At 43.2% G+C, this 20,277-nt stretch overlaps 1 protein-coding gene across 1 annotated transcript; it reads left to right on the top strand.

Annotated features, from left to right (window-relative positions):
* Nucleotides 1-1,081: 1,081 nt before the first annotated feature.
* Nucleotides 1,082-4,146, top strand: TCAP (titin-cap). The gene is made up of 2 exons (XM_063301991.1): nucleotides 1,082-1,290; nucleotides 3,663-4,146. The coding sequence occupies exons 1-2, from the start codon at nucleotides 1,142-1,144 to the stop codon at nucleotides 4,057-4,059; spliced, it is 546 nt and encodes a 181-aa protein (XP_063158061.1). The 5' UTR covers nucleotides 1,082-1,141; the 3' UTR covers nucleotides 4,060-4,146.
* The last annotated feature ends 16,131 nt before the right edge of the window (nucleotides 4,147-20,277 follow it).

The raw sequence follows: 20,277 nt of genomic DNA, 5'->3' as shown, positions 1-20,277 counted from the left end.
GAGAACTGAGCATGAACTTGGCTGTCTGTGAGGGAGGACGGTGGTCCTGAAACCCGAGGGGGAGGGAAGGAGGGAGGGAGCAGAAAGGTTTTTCCAGATGACTTCATTCTGCAGACACATCGCACAGCTGTGCTGGCTCAAAGCAGGCCTTTCCCATCTTCCATCAACAAGCTCTGCAAATCTTCCCTCTGTCACAGAATGCTTTCCTGAATTACTGTCCCTTGCTCAAGGCTTCCAGTAGCTGAAATAATAATTTTTTTCAATGTCTGCAAAAGTTAAGGGCTTGAAATGAATTTGAAGTCAGAATCTCTCAGAAGAACTGATTCTGAATACTATCTGCATATACATTTTCTGCACTAATGCCTTCTAGAATAATGAGATCATAGTAGTGTTTGATGGTCAACATTCAATTGTATGTAGTCTGACAATAATGGGTAATATTAGTATTGAAGTGCTTATGAAATTACATATTGTTTGATGATGATGATGATGATGATGATGATAAAGAGGAAGAGGAAATGCCATTAGCTAAAGCTGCCAAATGCTTACTGTACTTTTCACAATTCCTTAATGCTGAGAAAATATTCACATACTGTACAAAATCAGAGGTAATTTTTCAGTCTCTGGGGCTGAGCTAAAGGCATTAAGAAGCAGTCTGTCTCCAAATACCCACTTTCCCTTTGAAAGAGACCTCAAATAAAGTTATGACTTCAGTGGATTTTAATTTGAAATATTAAATTATTTCCAATGTCCATCCAAGTTAAAGGTTATTACACAATGCTGTAGATTTGGAAGCTACGATCTTCCTTTTGATCTTCAGTGGCGAATTAATTGAATTACCAGTCCTTACTTATTGCCAGGAAGTACAGAGTTAAAAGAGCATTTTAAAAAATGTAATGTCACTAATTTGGATTCCAGTAACACATATATCCCAGGAGGACAAAGGGGTGGAGAAGAGGAGAGGTATTCAGTATCGGAATGCTGTAGCAGTGACTCTGCAAGACCAATTTAGCTCCAGCACCATCCCCCGGGAATTAGCACTGCAAAAGCTATATAAACCACTCTGAGCAAGGACAAAACACTAGGCAGAATTAAGATTTCCAGAGCTCAACTTCATTCAAACAGAACTTTAGACGCAAAGATGCACGGCAAGAGTGTGGTCCTCCGCAGCTCCGGAATTCTGTCCGCAGCTGAACTGGCCTGCCAGGTGTCTGAGAAGGATGAGTTCCGGAAGGAATCATTCAATGCTGAATGGAAAGATCTGTCTCTCACCTCAAGGCCTGAAGAAGGGTAAGTGTTTGGCTTTGATTAGGCAAAGATTGTGAAAGACTTGGTCAAGGATGGTGCATTCTGGCATATGGGAGGAAAGAGATTCCCCAGTCCTTTTTTGAAAACTGCAGGATGGTCTGCTGCGACTCCTGTTAGCAAGTCTAAACAAAGTCAAATCATGGTAGATTCATGTAAGAAGTGAAATAATCAGATCTTGGAAGTACTACATGCATTGGGAGATGGGAAACCGACTTTTCAAGAAGTTGATTTAGGAAACATCTTTTCTTTTTCTCAAAGCAATGGCCTGTGGGACTTTCATGGGGTTTGGTTGGGGTGCTGCTGAGGTTATGATTATGTATAGCACCAGAAATATGCCTATATTACACATAAAGGTAGAGAGAAGAGGCAGAAAGTGAAAGCCACACTTAAAGGATGAATATGAACATTTGTCCCCATGTGCTCTAAGCTTGTGTTTAGATTATGGCAATTTAGATGAATAGGTATGTGACATTAATTCACAGCATCAATAATATAGCACTGAAAAGGTAAGTTGGGTTGAAGGGAGAATGGCATGTTCATAGTTGCTGCAGCCAGGGTTTTTAAAAGTGGGTTTTCCTGCTTTTATTCAGTGCATTTCAGTAGATGGACTAGTATACATTGACTGCTTTGTTGGTTCAAAGCCAGGTTGAATGTAGGCAAACAGGACATGATATTGTTGACTGTCTTCTGATGTTTACAAAGATATATTACTTCTGACTGTAAGAGCAGACTTCTTTGACCTTGGCAAAGACCTGTCTACATTGCATCCTGCATCCTGTTTCACCTACAGTGGGCAGGCAGATGCCCATGAGAAAATTACATGGAGGATTCAAGGGCAATTACCCTCTCTCCTGGTTATTCTCCTGCAACTTACAGTAGAGGCATGCTGCTTCCTACTCGAGCAGGCATTGTGACTAATAGCAATTGCAAGGGGAATCTTCCATTAATTTGTCAAAATCCTTTTTGAAGCCATCTAATTTGGTGATAGTGAATGCCATACTTGAGTGATACATGTGCTGAGTCCCCACATCACATTAAATCACAAGTTGTTAACCATAGCTAGTTGGATAACCCCATGTTATTAATCATGGTTAATACCCTGCAATTGCACACAAGCTTAGCAACAAAAACGTACATGAAGGCTTAGTACAACATGTGAATTTTATCACTGAATGAAAGGGACCTCCTTCCCTGGATTTCTCAGATTCATTGAGCATTTCAAGCCCTACTAGCGTGAGACGGAGCAACAAAATTTTCTCTCTATCCTTTTCTATACCATACAGAATGTGATCTATGATGTCACCCTCCATTCTTCCTTTTCTTTCTTTTTTTTTTTTTAAAAATCAAATGTTACAATCTTTCTTTTTTAGGGGAATACAGCTGTAACATGTTCTCCCTTTTAAAGAATGCTGATGACAACTGTTTTACAGTATTCGAAATGCATCGCTGTTACATCACAGATATGTGAAAAGACATGATGCAATATAATTTCAGTCCCTTCCCTAATAATTCCTAGTATTCCTTCTCTTCTTCCTTTCTTCCTTCCACACTTGTCAGTCACACTGCCAGCTTAGACTCCATCTTCATATATATGAAGTTAGGATATTTATTAATCTAATCTGTTTGGAAGGTGGTGTATCTCCCTTTCATTGAGCTATATTTGCCACTGTGTTCTCCATTTACCCAAGTTGGAGAGATTTTTTGGAGTTCTTCACAATTCCATTTGGACCGAATCACTTCACTTCCATTTTGTAGCTGTCACAGCTAAGTATTTGCACTCAGAATGTCCTTCATGAACTTGTCCAATCCTATAAAGCCCCACTTGAATGTTCTCCTCCCAACAAACTGCTATCACATGAGAGAGAGAGCGAGAGAGCAGGAATGACTCTCTTAGGCCAGCTCCTGCATCTTTCCTTTTCACTGGCTTTCTCAATTTGTGGAGACAGATAGAGAACCCTGGAAGATCAGGGTTCTAAACGATGTATGAAGAGGGCCTCCAAGCAGAAATAAACCTCCTCCTAGTGTAGATGTTAGCCTTCTTAGCCCATGGAAGGCAGTAGGATGAAACGGAGAGACCTGAGATTGCATGCTCTTATCACATCACTAATTTCTTCTTTGTGGCAAGTGGAGCACAGACCTCAAACAGAACCACAGAGACTGAGACTATGATCTTGGATGGCAATATTCTTGATGGCTTCATTCTTCCAGATGAAAGAACCCAATCATATTTACCCTGTTTCGGCTAGGGATGGGATGGGGTTGCAATGTACATTGTATGGCTAGTTTCAAGACAGGATTGTTAAAGTATGTTGTAGGGTGGATCTCTAATTCATACTCTGTTCACATCCATATAGCTTTTCTCACTCTGAGGTGGACGATCAGTGCAAAGAAACCTACCACCAACAACAGGAGGCTTGGGCCATAGTTCAGCGATCACCATGGGGCATCCTCCGTCTGGGTCTGCTGGGTGAGCCTCTGGTCTCTTACCATCTGCCTTATCAGCGAGCTCTGCCTTTGCCCATCTTCACACCAGCCAAGCTAAGCACCAAGGCTGAACAGGAGCTGACACCAACTCCATCAGAGTCAGTGGAGTCACTGCCAGTCACAGGTGTCTGCCCTGATAAGAAACCTGTGTTTGAGATCACCAAAGAGTTGCCCCTTGTTGTCCAGCCAACCTGTCCCGACTTCAAAAAAGCGGGCCTGCCCCGCTCACTGTCCCGTTCTATGTCTCAGGAGGCCCAGAGGGGCTGAGGCAACTCAACTACTCTCCCATCTTGAACTGGCTTGGACGCCTTGGGACACTGTGCCTGTTGCTGCATGAGGACAATCTGAAGGGGCCCAGATTATATGTAGAAAAGACTGTAGGATTGAACTCTGGATGGCCTCCTTTTTCTGGGGATGGGGGTGGGGAGGCAAGGATGTTGGGTGTATCTGCTTGTATATATATAATTAGATGTATAATGTTCCATATTTCTATGACCAGTGCTTATTTTCCTGCATTGTTCTTTCTTTCTTCTTCTGCTTTTTTCTTTTTGTGTGTGTGTGCATGTGCGTTTGTTTAATATTACTTCCCTGGAGAAGTAAGGAAGGTCCATATGGATAAAGGAGAAAAAGAAAAACATAGTATCCCATTACGCAAGGTGATTAAGATGGCTGATAGAGATGATAGGATCCACAGTTTCTGGGTTTAGCAAGCGAGAGCTATGCTGGCTTACTCCCAAATTCAGGAAAATAGTGTTTAATGGTTAGTAGCAAGTAAAAGAATTTGGAGGAAATTGCTGGCCTTCTTGGTCTTGTTCCAGGAGGGAACTATGCAGAGTAAGAAGACAATGGGTTTAAGGATAGCAGTTGCCTTCTAGGATCCTATTCTGGTATTCACTCCCTAGTTCTGTGACTTAGGATAGGGAACCCCTAGTTAAACGTCTCAGTTAGTGAACATTTGCCATGAAAGATGGAGAGCAAGTATACCTTGGGAAAGTGATGAAGGGAGGTTGAATCAAAAGGTTTAGAGAAAGGATAGGAAGTGGTTTTAGTTCAGAAAGAACAGACGGAAGCACCAGATTTGGTCTATCACCTCCTTGTCCCCTCTGTCTCCAAGTAGCTGAGGAGGAAGGAAGATTCCACTGTGAATATCCCCAGTGCCTTCTATTTCTTGTCTTGATTTTTTCTTTTAAATAAATGATACATGGCTTTCTCTTGATTGTATTCATAAGGATTAATGAAATAAAATGATGGAATGTGTATCTCTTTCACTTGGATGCTAACACTAACAGCAGAAGTTTGACAAGATATCAAACTTCCTTTCATATTCAATGGGCACATTTTTGAATGCCAACCTCCACTGCAGTGTTTCTCAACCTTAGCAACTCGAAGATGTCTGGACTTTAACTCCCAGAATTCCCCAGCCAGCTATGCTGGGAGTTGAAATCCAGACATCTTCAAGTTGCTGAGGTTGAGAAACACTTCCCCACTGCATACATAAAAAAGAGAAATCTGTTGCTTGACTAAAGAAAGCTATCATAAAGCTGCATGCTAACCCGTGCTACCTCACAGGAAGAGTTTATTTAATACCACAGCCTGCCTTCATTATTTTCAGAAACACAAAACCAAATCAGGTGGGCTCTTCCACTTCCACTTCTATTGTTAAAAGAGGCAAGCTGCCATACTACACATTACCCAGCAAAGCAAAGGGACAGGCAGAACACTTAGAAGAGGAAAAAAGCATACTGGAACTTGATTAAGCAGCCCTTCCCTGTACTGCTTCTCAGGGGTGTTCGTGGGTGGGTGTCAAGATACGTGCTTGAAACCCCACCCTTCTGAATGTGCATTGTGACACACATAAAAGGGGTGGGGCTTCAATCACTTGTTGGTTGGCACCATCTTGACTTTTTGGCCCCCTGCTTCCTTTTCAATATTCAGCTTCTGAAGCTGCTATTCCTTTAAAAAGGGTATTGACTCCATCAAACTGAGTTTGACTCCTGGTCCATGAAGTGTTTTGGGTAGCCAGTATGCAAATGGTTTCTTTTGGTTTTCTTTAGGGATATTTGGGGGGGGGGGTCTCCACCCTGATCTTTCCTGGTGGCTTCCCACCGAATCAGGTCTAACTCTGCTTTGGTTATTGAGAACAGCTAAGCTCTAGGTTCTGCCACTTAGCTGGGCATTTCTTTAAGACTGGTAGGCTAACATTATGAGCACAATCAGGTTAAAGGACCAGAAAGATATTGGCAAGCTAGGCATGAGAATGAGAAGAATCTACTAGTCCTGAACAAAGTACCCAAGGAAAGAGTCATACCTTAACTGCCTCTCTAAAAGCCTGCAGGGTCCAGGTCAAGTGTATGTCGGGGAGGGAGGGAGGGAGGTTGTTCCAAAGGGCAAGGGCCACCACTAAGAAGGCATGCCTTCTGGGTTCCACAAGATGAGATGGTTTCAAAGAAGGGACCTAGAGTGTGCCCTCCCTATTAGAGCATGTGAGATGGGCAGATACCGTTGTGAAAAGGTAGACCCAAAAGTAACCTGGTCCTATGCTGTACAGGCTTTCTAAGTGATAGCCAGTGTCATGAATTGTATCCAGAAGCTTACAGGAAGCTAATACAGATTGTGGAGTAGGGGAAAAAAACATTTGTTAGAGTTTTGATTTATTTCTCAAAATAGTAAGATGCCACAGAGGAATGCTTAAAAAGGAAGAGGGGAAGGGACATTATCACCCCTCCACTTTCCCTTCAAAGTGCACTTGATGGAAGAACATTTGATGGTGGTATTTACAGCAACCCTTCAGCTCCTGATGGTAGTACCTAACCAGCTTTGGGAGCTAACTGTAGCTGAGCCTGATTACTCTTTGGATCAGGACCACTGAAAAGTTAAAAAAAAAGTCTTGAAATAAGAGAGTGTAATTCTTGCAGGATTCCTCGAAATCCTCAAGCTCAGGAGCGTCTGCCTTGTTTAACTGGAAAAAACAGTCAGCAGCCCGCCCTTTTAGTTTGGTGGCAATGGCATTTATCTTAGCCCTCTCGGAACGGAAATACGGTCCGAATTCTTCCATATAACTCCTTGCATTGGTAAGGAAAAATGACAACTTAGTTGGATCCCCGTCAAACTTAACTGCAAAGTCTTTAACCCCTGCCCTCGGCGGCCCCCTCGCCACATCTGGGCAGTCGGTCTTTCTTCTGGACCCTGGGGATCTCCGCTCTCGAGAAGATCCTGAAATTCTCACTCTGTGATATTTTGCCTCAGCCCTGTGCCATCTCCTACCTCTTTCCACCGAAGGAGGAGTGGGGGGAGAAGGGGACGAATACCTGGGGCTTGATTCTCCTCTCCTCCTCTCCTGGGGGCCCCAGTCCATTGACAGTTTCTTTAGCATATATTCCATCGACTCAAATTTGGCCTCCAATAGTCTTATCCTTTCAGGGGTTTGGGAATCCTCTTTCCTTTCCCCTTCCTGCCTCACCACGACTGGGGACATTGGGTACCGCTGCTTCCAGGACGTCTTGGACGTACCTGGTAGGGATCCCTGTGTTTCATCCCAAGTGATCAGCGTGCCTGGCGACTCTCCAGTAGGTTCAGGAGTTCCTTTTCCTCCAACCTCCTCTTCCGCCGGTCTGGAGCTCGAAATCTCCTGTATCTCCGATATTTCCCGAGTAGGAACCCTCTCCGTTCTCCTCACTGTGGAATCGGGTTCCCCATCACTCATGTCCTCGCTTTCCCCGGTTTGGGGTTTTGGTTCAGTCATCGCTAGCACTACTCCCTCACAAGATAACTCTGGAAAGGGGCTAACGGTAAATTTAAAGATTCTCAGCTTTATGTAATGATTGCCTATCCTAAGAGAACCAGACTCACAAGCAGGAACTTAATGAAATCTGATTTATTAAAGAATAGTATGCAAATACAGAGAAAGCTGAGAATGAGCAAAAGCGCGCCAAATACAAACTAAAAACCCTCGGCTCAAACGTAATCCCTCCCCTCGCCCTGCTGTTGCAAACTCCCCCCCCCCCCCAGGTGCTGGTAACCGTTTCTGCTGATGTCCTGGGAAAGGAACCTTGAACACACAAGATAACCCAAACACATTCCAATCCAGCTGCTAACATACAACAATCCCACGAGATGGAGTCCTCCTCCCCTCCCAGCCGAAACACACATCAGCCAAATGACATGCAAAACGTTACGATGCACCTTTAACATTGGAAAGGTGAACATGACAGAGAGTGGCAAATTATTACCATAGGACTGCTGAGAAATGTATATGGGTGTGTCCACAAAGTCACCAAGAGTCAAGCTTGATTTGTGCCACTTCAAATTGACTTCTGTAGTTTTTCACCTGACTGGAGGAGTCAGAGATGTCACTTTCCTGCTAGTACTGTTCTGTCCTCACTTTAACTCTTCTCTCAAAGCTAAGTTGTGCCACCAGGAAAATCACATGTGCTGGGCTGGACTCCTGTAGCTGAAGAATTTTAAGCAACAATTCAACAATAGCTTTATACATGTGCGTATGTTTATCTGTAGGTGTATATGGTAACTGCTGTGACCTTGCTTACTTTCATCACATTCCACTTGTGGAAAGGATTCCACTAGCAGATAAAACACATTTTTAATGCAACCAGCAAGGTTGAAGTTGATTATTACTAGTTCCTAAGTCCTAAAGTGTATGTGTATGATGTACCTACATTCCCAAACAAGTTGTGGACTACCCTAATATTCTCCAAACTGGCAATCTCGAAATATGTTTAACTGCAACTCCATATTTTTCCAGTGTTGGCAAGATTTGCTGGGATTTGGAATTGTAATCCAAAGATATCTGGAATGTGCTAGGTATCCTTTATCATATCCCATATCATGTCCCAGTAATTTGAGATGGTTTCCTTGGAGATCAACGATTGTTCTCTTCAATAAACGTTGTTATTTTCATGCAACACACAAGGCGTCATGACCCCAGGGAACAATTACAGTTTGGGAATTCAAGACATGAACCAAATACACTCACATCTCCAGGACAGTACACAATGAAACACAACATGAATGAGACCAAGCCCAGTTATTTCTTTGCACATGAGGCACAGTCAAGTCTGTCTTATTATGCCAACAGGACATCTAAAACCTAGAATAAAAATAAGGAATGGGGTACAATTAAAAGCCAACTTCAGCTTTGTTTGCACATTCAAATATCCCAGCCTTGCTCTCCTGCACCTTGAGTTAGAACAGGGAAAAGATCTGTTTGAACCCTGAAAGAGCTACTGCTAATCAGGGCAGATCAATCTCTCCCACTGGATGCTTTCCAAAATGTTTGGACTGCAGCTTCAGTCAGACACATCTGGTACATTTAGACCACCATGTTGGTTAGGGATTATGAGAGCTACAGAAGTTCCAGTTCAGGGAAGTGGGGTGTAGGTAAATACTGAGCTACGTAGAGCAGTCTGAATCTATTCGCATCACTACCTAATGAAGTGATGGCTATACTTACTCCATGCAGGGAAGGATAGACCGAGGCCCGTGTTTACTACTGTATCTGCATGAGAAGTAGGCAGGGGGAGGTCTATGCAAAACACAGAGTTATATTGGGCTTCGGTTGTGAGATATATACCAGGACAGCTGTAAAGACCACCAATAAATAGCCTGGGAGGGGGGCACAGGAGAAAATAGCAGAAAAGCAGGGAGATGTTGGAATGGAGCAACATGGTAAATAATAATAATAATAATAATAATAATAATAATAGTTCTTTTACATAATAATCCCTTTCCTCTCCTTGCATAAGCTAGGGGTCAGTTCAACTCTGCCCTGTTAGTTCTCCCTTTTCTACTAAATCCCCAACCCCAAACAAATCCTTGCAAATAACAACCGTTGGACAGATCAAGCCTGCCACAGCCAGTCCTCAAAATAGCTGGAGATGTAGGTTCACGTGTCTCTGCTCGTGTGCAGCCCAGAGCTCTAGGAACAGGACGGTTTGGCTGCTGGGAAGGTGGGCGAGACTTTGGGGAAGGAGGAGGAAGGGACAGCTAATCCAGGCTTTGGACTTGTTCACGATGCCAAAGCAGGGCGAAGGCACCTGGCAACCATTCAAGGTATGGAGTGATCAGTTATATAATTCAAGACAGCAAAGCTGCCAAGGATCTCCTTCCGACAACTAAACGAGGAAGGATCTGGCACACTTGAAGCCAACATTTTTTATACTATTAATAGTTTTAGGGAGGAACAAGGGAGCTACAGAGTCAAAGCAAAAAGTGATATTGTCTGTTTAGGAGTTTTCACCCAGAGTGATTCTATTCTCCTAACTGTGAAGATGAACCGGAGGGCTGCTAGAGGCAGCAACAGAGTAAGAGAGTATAGGTCAGCCTAAGAGGCAGGCTTGAAGTGCCTGTGTCTATACATGTTCCCTGTGAAATTCCCTCTCCCACCCCATTTTAAAAGGGCAGAAACCCCTGAGCAAGCTCAGCTCCTGATTAGGGCATCCATGCAGTTTTCTTGGAAGTGTTATGGAAGTGATTTGCCATCGCCATCTTCCAAGATGGATTTTTTTTACTTCCCAGTCTAGCTACTGGTCCTGAAATTCTCAGATTCTCGAAATAACCTTATTTAGTTTCCAAGTCAGCCAAGGTCACCTGGGTCCTGCTACTGGCTGAGCCCTTGTTTCTTCATTTTAGGTTGTCTTTAAAACTCCAACTATGCTTCCACCTACTTTTGGGGGGTCCCTCATTCCTGAACTATACACTTGCCAAGACCCATCCTCTCCTGGGGATGTCATAGAAGGATCTTGCAATGGCTTACTTCCCACATTAATTAGTGGAAAAGGAGGCAATGTGAGGAATGTTCACCTTGGGAACTTAATTGACCTTAAGAAAGAGCACCAACATTTCATGAAAGTCCACGGAGGTAGGGGAAAACCTCTTTTTGAGAATCTTCACAAATCTGATGGAAACTTTCCATTTCTCTTAAAATTTCCAAGATGTTTGCCTGAGAAGGGACCATTTCAGTTGTGTGAAACAGTCTTGCTTTCTTTTAAACATGGCAGTGCAATCCTTGTAAGATTTGGAGTGTGAAAGGCATGCAGTGAGGACAACTCTGTCTTTGACTATGGTTGGGTTCACACTACACCATAAACCATGGTTAACAAATCACAATGGCTGGGTATATTTATCAAATTTGTATGCCCCCAGTTTCATTTTACTCATGGTGGCTGATGGCATGCTAAGCCAAAACCAGACAAATCACATTATGGCTTAAAATAGTGGCTGGATTCACACAGCACAGTAAGAGTTTAACCATTATGATTTGTAAGTCATGGCTTGGGAAGTTGCAGGAAAATAGACATTGGGTGGCTCAGCCCCACTCCTAATACTTACAGGGTTCTACCATTTCTGGTTTAAAATGGTGGGGGCTTTGGCTTATACGATGGGTTCTTTTAAAAAACCCAGATTCTGTGAACACAGACCTTTAGCTTGTCAGGGACAGGCAATCTCACTTTACTTTTTCTGTGTCAGAGTCTGTTCATTAGTTTTGGGATGGAGGATGCTCACTCTCTCAGGTGAGCACCCACCTGCAGCCCACACAGGAACACAGTCCAGACAGGGGGTGTTTTTATAACCTTGGAGAGGTGGACTCTTCCCACATGCCACCGGGCCCAGAACCCACACACCCCTGCCATCATCAGGGCCATTTGGCCATTCGTTGTAATGAAGAGCCATATATGTCAGTAGCAACATACACAGTGCTGACAGTGTGGATGTTTACCAATATTGAGACCAGAAATTTGGAGCACCCTCACAAGCCCACACTGTTATCATCCCTGCCCTCTTGGATCAAAATGTGCTGCTTGTACTGCTGTAGGGGATTGGATGCTTTCTTTCATCCCTCTTTAAATGGGCTTTGGCTTTAAAAATAGAAGAGGACTTGGCGTGGGATCACCCACATGTGATATGCTGGAGAAGCAAACAGGGCGTGTGGTGTTTGTTTGGGTGCCAGGATAACTCAGGGCGGAGGGGGAGTGGCAGGTCCCAACCACCTCAGAAAACACTATAAAAAGTGAATGCAGACAGATTAACCCGCCTCCTGCCCCAGTGCACAGCCTTATAAGCAACAACACTTTATTTGTGGTTATTTTTAAAAAGCCCATCTCTGCCTAGCTGAACCAGGTCCTAACATATTGGCACAGATCTTCCAACGTGACCAGAGATGTGGCGAGCAAATGAAGCAGAAGGCTTTGGCAGAAAACCAACCCAGCAGGTCTCTTCAACTCATCCGTGCACTCCGTTTACTTCTATACCCAAAGGAGGAGAAAAAAGGCTTTAAATAATCAGGGTAACTGGAAACCAAACTATCTGAAGGAAGACTACCCACTTGGAAATATTGTCAATATATTGGTGTACATGTGTGCATCTGCTGTACAATTCAATATGGGGCCACGGTTCAGGGTCACTTTCAGTATATTGCAGTGCTTCTCAACCTCAGCAAGTTTGAGATGTGTGGACTTCAACTCCCAGAATTCCCCAACCAGAGTTGAAGTTCACACATCTTAAACTTGCTGAGGTTGAGAAACACTGATATACTGAATGACAGGTTCTGAACTCAGAACTCCTTTGTAGTTTATTGATCAAAGCCACAGTAGATGGAAGCACCTAGCTGACCCAGGCTGACCTCAAAATCAGCTGAGTTACCATTTGGGTGGACGCCACAAGGAAATCCTAAGGCTGTAAGGTAGACTTGGAAGTTGAAAACACCTGCTGAATGAAAGGTTGGAAACCTTTTGGTGTTGTTGCCAAGAAAACTATATGGATGTGTCCATTTAGACACCAGGAACTGAGCTTGACTAAGGGAGTATTCTTATATAGTTAGTTATTTTTATCAAAGGAAAGACAACAAGCCTTTAATGAAAGGAGAAGGCTGGTGTCTTGAAGGAGAGTGAGATTATGGAGCTCTCCAAACCTAGACTTATTCTCAATACATTGAATACAAAACAGGTAATGAAAGAGGTGCGGCATTAAAACATGGGATATCTTGTTGTCCTTACAGTTTTGAGGTACAATTTCGTAAGCTCCAGCAGTGTCCATTTACCAGGGATATTTGTCAGCTTCTACATTTGGGAAACAGAAGGAGAGAGAGAGAGAGAGAGAGAGAGAGAGAGAGAGAGAGAGAGAGGGAGAGAGGAATGCTGGGGCAAGGAGCAGAATCTAGTGCAAAGGCCTTCTAATAACTAAGGTGAGGAATTAAACAAAAACAAAACTATGGGAAGTTCCATGCACAGGACAGCACATTACTAAGTAATGCGATTAGCAATGGTTGCCAGTGCAGATGGTTTCAAAGAGGATTGGCCAAATTCATCAAAACTAAGGCAATCCATGGTTACTACTTATGTAAGCTGTCCTATTTCCTCTGAATACCAGTTCGTGGTCATATGAACAGGAGGAGCACTATTGCATCCATGTGCTCCTGGTGGACTTTCCATTGGCATACTGGGAACAGAACACAGATTCTCAATCCAATAAAGCTCATTTTATGCTCAGTGTGCTCAGCACGTCTGAGAAATGATGCCATAAAACCAGCACATTCCCTGTTGCACTGAGGACCTCTCACTTTCTGTGTGCTGTGTCCCTTTGCAGACTTTCCAGGTAATTCCTGCCTGGATAGCCAACAGATCCCATCCATGTATTTAATGTATGAGCAGAGGGAATGTTTTGGTTTCTAAAACTTACACTGCTTGAACTTTTTACATCTTAGCTTGGACACATATGCACATTCCTAAATGTATGTAACAGTCCAGCTTGGTAGACTTTAAGCAACTTCATATCCCAGCTGGTTTACAGCACTGATGTCTGGATGGGGCAAGTGCAAGGAATCACAAGTGGAAGGATGCCTCACTTTTCCCACATCTGCTGATCCTTCCTTCCTGCACGCACCCATGCTGAAAAATAATGGGTTGGAACATTTGCCACGATTAAGTGGAAGCTGTTTGGAGGCAATCTGCATTCCCCTTGTTCTAATCCTTACAGGCTTACAAGCACGTTGCGGTGTAAATGTATACAGTAGTTCTGTTCCCAAGTACCATAATGCACACAGCTGGCTGTTTCATTATGCCACAGCTAGTGATGTTTACTCTCAATCTTATTAAGCAGGATAACAAAATGAATTGAACTATTATTCTGGGAGTGGGGTGGGGATACGTTTAACTATAACTTACCCGAACTTCACTTTTACACTAGTCTCCAATAGTAGCTCTTATCTCAAGCTGTCCAAATGCCTCCTGCTTTCTGAAAGGACTCTTCCTTTGCTGTGCCTTATACGTCTGGACCTGCCTCACAGGATGCCTCCATCCTATCACATCATTTCCTTCCAGATGCTCCTTAAAAATCACATTTTGCTATGAAATTCCCCCTGAAGAGCAATCCCAATATGCTGTTCATTCGAAATAATCTCATTTGATCTTTAAATTAATATTAATGATGTTACCTTGATCCTCTTTTCTTGCCTACTTTCCAATAACTACAACTCCGCCTATCCATTGTAAGCAGTGTTTCTCAACCTTGGCAACTTTAAGAGGTGTGGACTTCAACTTCCCATGGCTGGCTGGGAAATTCTGGGAATTGAAGTCCACACCTCTTAAAGTTGCCAAGGTTGAGAAACACTGATTGTAAGGATCATCAAGCACAAACGTGGAACATCTTGGAGAAAATCACAGGCTGCCTAATTGCATTAAGTTCACAGACTTCTAAAGACATTGCTGGAGTTCTCAGAGCCATGTGTCCTTTCCTCATCCATTCTGGGCGATGCTGTCTTCTGCTCAAGCCCCACAAAGTGCTCAGGTTGAGATCAGTTTGCAAGTGGGTCCTGCAGCCAGGGTAAGGGTGGCTGCTGAAGGCCAACCTCACTTGGCTTGATCTGCCTCCAAAGCCTCTGCCCCTGAAACAGTGGATTAACTGTTTCTTCTTTATTCCCTTTGGGGGAGATCAGCATCATTTACTGCTAGAAACAGGATGCTGGGCTGGATGGAACTTTAGTCTGATTCAGCAGATGCTGTGATGTTTTCAGGTTGGAAGGGACAACAAGGTCATCTATTCTGGTTCCCTATCCAAAAGGCAGGGCTGAAAGCTGACCTTAGGAAAGGTCAACTTTCTGCAACTGGAGCTTCACCGGTGCACTTCCAAAAATCCCAATTGGTGTGACCAAAGGATTTGCTGGCTGGGAATTTTGGGAGTTGTAGTACCAATATTATCTGGAGAGCAACAGAATGAGAAAGCTTGGTCTAAAGCCTTAACAATTTTGTCTTGGCTCTGAGCAAAAGCCAGCGGCCAAGTTTCCTGATATGGCCGTGAGCATATTCTCCTAACCTCCAGATCTGGGTGACAAGTACCTGGACGACCACTACATGGAAGCAAAAATATGCAGAGACCTGTAATTTTGCTGCTATCTAACTGCAGTCCAGATTTGTACAGTCCCAATCTGGTAGCTGTACTACTAGAAACATAAAGAGTTCTAGTGGTCTCCTAGTTCTCTGCCCCCAACAAGTTTTTTTTTAAGAATTTTTATCCTGCCTTTATTATTTTTATAAATAACTCAAGGCGGGGAACATACCTAAATACTCCTCCTTCCTCCTATTTTCCCCACAAGAACAACCCTGTGAGGTTTGTTGGGCTGAGAAAGTGTGACTGGCCCAAGGCCACCCAGCCAGCTTTCGTGCCTAAGGTGGGACTAGAACTCACAGACTCCTGGTTTCTAGCCTGGTACCTTACTCACTACACCAAACTGGCTCTTTGAGTTTGGAGGTAAGCTGCTTCTGAATCCATTGCATGTAACAAATAATCATTATTGATAATTCTGTCCTCTATGAATTTCTTCAAGCCTTTTGAAGCTATCTCAGTCAAAGGCCACCACCACATCTTAGGCCAGTGAGTTCTGTAAGTCATTGTGTGAAGAGGTATTGTTTCTCTGTGCTGAACAGGCTATCAAATAATTCCACTGAGGGACTCTGAATTCTCAGGTTACAATGAATGAAAAGATCAAAGGTTCTCAACAGGAGATCTGCCTATGTCAGGTGGGACTTAGAAATAGTCTAGGTGGGATGCCAGCTAAGTGTTAAATCTTTAAAACTTATTGTAAATAATAAATTTAACAACAGAAATGCCTGTCAACATAATTTTTTTTCTTGGGAAAAATGGGCTTTTTGTTTTGATCATGGTGGGACCTAGGTCCTTTGATAGGGTAGTTTGGGGGACTTAAGAAATTAAAGATAGGGAATCGCTGCTACAGATAATGTGATAGATGTGGCTGACATCTCTCTCTACCTGTGTCTCTTGTTTGGTTCCAATTCTTCAATTGTTCCAATTCTTCTCCCCCTTTTAAAATCTGTCCTAACTATGTAATGTTTGTAGATGGCAGTCTAGAATGGTACACAATGTCTGGTTTGCGCTTAACAATAGATTATGATTAAATATTTCATGCATAAGTTTCTGAGTAAAAATTTAAGTGCTTTTTCTTTCATTCAAGTAAGGAGAAGAACAAACCACAATTCAGTTAATCGTTTCCCAATTTCTAGCGGTCAGTAAAAATATGAGCCAAGAATCATGATTTAAAACAAACACTAGTCAATTGCTACACAAGCCAACTTTAAACACTGTTTTAATAAACTAGAGTATATTTTAAGCCAGAATTTCTTATTCATATTGTTGGAAGAAATTAAGATCCCTTCCTGCCCTCCATGTTGTCTTCCCCCAGAACACTGTCTCCCTGCAATATTGCCTTCTCCTTGAGCAAGGTAATGAGTTTGATGCAAAACCTAATGAGTTTGATGCAAAAAGGAGATGCCAGAGATTAATATTTAAAAGGAAGCCCAACTGTTTAAACAAAGGATTCCCTTCCGATTCAATCAGAAACCTTGGAACACAAAAGGCCACTCCTTCACAGACTTTAGTAGAGCCCATTCAGGTAGACCTTTTTCCCCAGCCAAACAGATCTCCATAATCCAATCACAAAAGATCCCTTCCAAGGTGAACACTCCAAGCTAGGAGACAAAGCCACAGCCCAGCAGGGAACCCAGACGACCAGGACAGGAAACATCAACAGCAGGGGGCCTGACCACAGAGTGACTCCTCTCTGAAATCGGGTAAACTGCACTTTTCTCAAGTTCCTAGGGGGTGAGAACATCTGTCCTGTTCAGACTATGAGATGGCCAGACCGAATTATTATCAAAACTCTTTATTTAAAACAACTATTTACAGTAGTAAAGTCCTGGTGTATAATAAGGCAAGGCAATTCCAATCAAAACCACCCAGGCAATGATGGATGAACAGGCACGGCTGCAGGATCAGACTGTGGCAGAACAGCAAGACAGAATTCAGCTAACTCTCTGATCGAAGCTGTCAGGCTTGGTGAAGCTAGAGTGCATGGCAAAGCAGAAACTGGAGGCAAGGATCTGTGAGCTGGCACACAGATAGGCGAGACTGAACTGGAACCACTGGACAAGGCTTGGCTCTGGAGGCTAAGCTGGGCTGGGCTGGATATTCTAGGCAAGGCTGAGAACTGGAAGCAAGACTACACTGGACTGGAGACTCAAGGCAAGGCTGTGGGCTTGAAGCAAGACTGGACTGGACTGGAGGTCCTAGGTAAGGCTGAGAGCAAGGCTGGGTGTACACCTGGATTGCTTCAAAACATGGCGACGAGGTCCGGAGCTAGACACGAGGCTGTGCTCGGCAGGGATGGCAAGAGGAGGATCCACTGGAGCAGCTTGTGCAGAAGGCGATTCTGCTGAGGTAGAAGAGGCTGGCGCTGGTTCCACCCTGGCTACAGGCAAGGCATCCGATGCAGGTAAGGACTCTTCTGCAATGGCTGTAAGCTCGAAGGATTGGTTGCCTCCGGCAGCTTGTTCTTCACATGTCTGCCTTTTATGTTGATCCTTTCTGCGCCTTTTCTCTCCAGCAGCCAATCGAGCTGCTTTCTGATTCGTGCGCTTCTCAGCTCTCCTGTCTCGTGTGCTGATTGGAGAGTTCAAATCCCCCACCGGAGTTTGTCCAATCCGCGTTTGCAAATTCTCCCGCTCTGCTGAGTCACTTCCTGGTTCAGCTTCTTCAACCCTCTCCTGATCAGTTTTGGTTTCCCCCTCTGACTCAGATAGGTTTTGTTTTTGGAGTCAGATGCGGGCTGAAACCTCACAACACCTTTGCATAGCAACAGCCAAGCTCTCCTATATAAAGGGCTTGTGGGGGAAATACAGGTGTGGCCACCTTCCAACCAGCATACTCTGTACTCTGTACATACTCTTGGGAAATAAACTTCAACCTCTGTTCCAGCAACTGCCTGCGTTTTTTCATTCCTGGCTTGGGACGAACCCTGGTAAGAATTTCTTCTAACAATATAAAAAAAACACACCAAGAGTTTTGTTTCATTCCATCTCCTAGCACTTGAGAGGAAAAGAAGGGAAGCTTGGAACTCAATGCTCAGCTCAGATTGCAGTGATTCCCACAAGTAATGCAAAATCATAAATTTCCATTAAGCCCAAACCAGCCTATTTCAAAGCGACTGCAGTAGACAGTCATATACAAGTGACGTTCACACCAGTTTGATTCTCCCTATCTGTGAGTCCTGAAACCGCAGTGCAACAGCTGATATGCATTATCCTCACCTACACACAGAGAATCCCTTGCAGGAGGTCAAGATTGTTGTGAAAGTGCAAAACCACAAATCCCTTGATCAGGAAGGAAGAAGCCATTGCAGAGCAAGCTGGATAAAAGACTTGTTAACTATGGGTATTAGCTGACAGCTGGCAGCTGACAGAATGGATAGTGAGAGAAGGGGTGGAAGGCTGTGCCAGGAGGGACAAGTCTGAAAGATTCCTTAATTTCTTGTCACTTTTGGCTGACACTTGACCTCCAGGATATGGACGTTAGGAAGCAGCCTGCTTGGCTTTTGAGGGGGAAACAGAGGGGAACAAGGTGCAGGGAGAAAAAGCAGAAGAAGCTAAAGTTGTTGGACCTTTGCTCCCAAGGGACCAGAGGGCCTGCTATTTAGGAACAGGAGCCAGAGGGATTAATGGGAGCAGCCGCAATCCTGTCCCCAGGCTCAGTTTGTGTAACAGGGACAATTTGTACACAGAGATCATGTAAGACATGATGACAGGAGAACAGGTGGCCAGGAAGCAGAAAACTTGGACAGGCAACAACAGATAAAAATTAAATAAACAAATAAGTAAATAAATAAGAGAAAACAGATCCATCTTTCAAAAGACAGAGAAACACTATTTCAGAAGAAAGTATGGCCAAGATGTCAAGTTTGTATTGTAGACTAAAGCTCCCCAAATCATTCCTCTGCTTCATATACAAACATCGTTCTGTGCCAAAAGCTGAATCCTTTGTGCTGTACAGATCCTGCCAATAAACTCAAATGGCATACTTTGCAGGCTTTATTCAGCTTCTATAGGAAGAAATGATCTAAGTATTGTACATAAGACCTGTCTCCTTTCTAGTCAGAGTCTGATCATCTGAATTCATTTTTGAGCTAATCTTTTCCCACCTCCTGGAAGTCAATGGAACTTTCCCCATTAGAAATGTAACAAAAATCCTTTTTTTAAAAATTATATTTATTGAGAACTTTTTACATAAAGTAAAAGACAACTCTAAAGAAAAAGAAAAGAAAGAAAAAAGAAAATGGTGCAAGAAAAGAAAAAAAAGAAAACCAAAGTTATGAAAATAATGACTTCTGACCTTCTCTTCAACAGATATTGACAAACCCATCAGCCCCCCTCTCTCTTATCTCTTCCAGAAATCCCTTCAGCCCATATTAAATTCTCATCTTTTTCAATCATTAAATCCATAGATCATCATTTCACTTTTTTTCTTCTTTTAGCAGAAAGTCCATAAAAAGTTTCCAGTCTTTTTTTAGCACTTGTTGTTTTCTCCCTGACCAAACAGGTCAGTTTTGCCATTTCTACTGACAGTTTTATGATCCATTCCTCCCTTGTGGGAATTTCAGTGTTCTTCCACCTTTGTACATGTAATAATATTCCTGCCAAAGCTAAGAAAGATGCTGACATTTGGGTGCTTATATTCAAATTCCATACTCTGGTATCTGTGCACCATAGCTGCAAAACAAACACCCCCACCCCCACCCCCACCCCCCAATCATTTTTACAATGGTCTGAATATATTTCAGTGCTCAAAGTATTCTGAACAATGCAATGAGAGAAGTGGAATTCAACAGAAATAGGTTGGCAAGCATCTCCTTTGCATTATGTATTTTATTTGACATTCCTGAAGAGGGGCAAGGTGAGGAAATCATGCAGAGCCCGAAATCCTGTGTCTGGCTTCTGAACTTCATCAGGCATTACTATGTATAATGCCTCTTTTTAAATAATCAAAAGAGTAAGAAATGTACTTTTGAAAAGACACATAATAGAAATACATAGAAGCCAGGACCTTGACTTTTAACATACAGCAGGGTTCCTCAACCTTGGCAACTCTAAGCTGTGCGGACTTCAACTCCCAGAATTCCCCAGCCAGCAA

Source organism: Candoia aspera, chromosome 4 (assembly GCF_035149785.1).
Source record: "Candoia aspera isolate rCanAsp1 chromosome 4, rCanAsp1.hap2, whole genome shotgun sequence".
NCBI lineage: Eukaryota > Metazoa > Chordata > Lepidosauria > Squamata > Boidae > Candoia > Candoia aspera.
The sequence above is the reverse complement of the archived record's forward strand: the minus strand, read 5'-3'. Positions and strand labels throughout refer to the sequence as shown.

Excerpts from the sequence above, each read along its gene's own strand:
- TCAP (XM_063301991.1), top strand. The coding sequence starts at position 1,142 with ATGCACGGCAAGAGTGTGGTCCTCCGCAGCTCCGGAATTCTGTCCGCA. Across the intron at positions 1,291-3,662 it reads ACCTCAAGGCCTGAAGAAGG|CTTTTCTCACTCTGAGGTGG; the intron begins GTAAGTGTTTGG and ends ACATCCATATAG.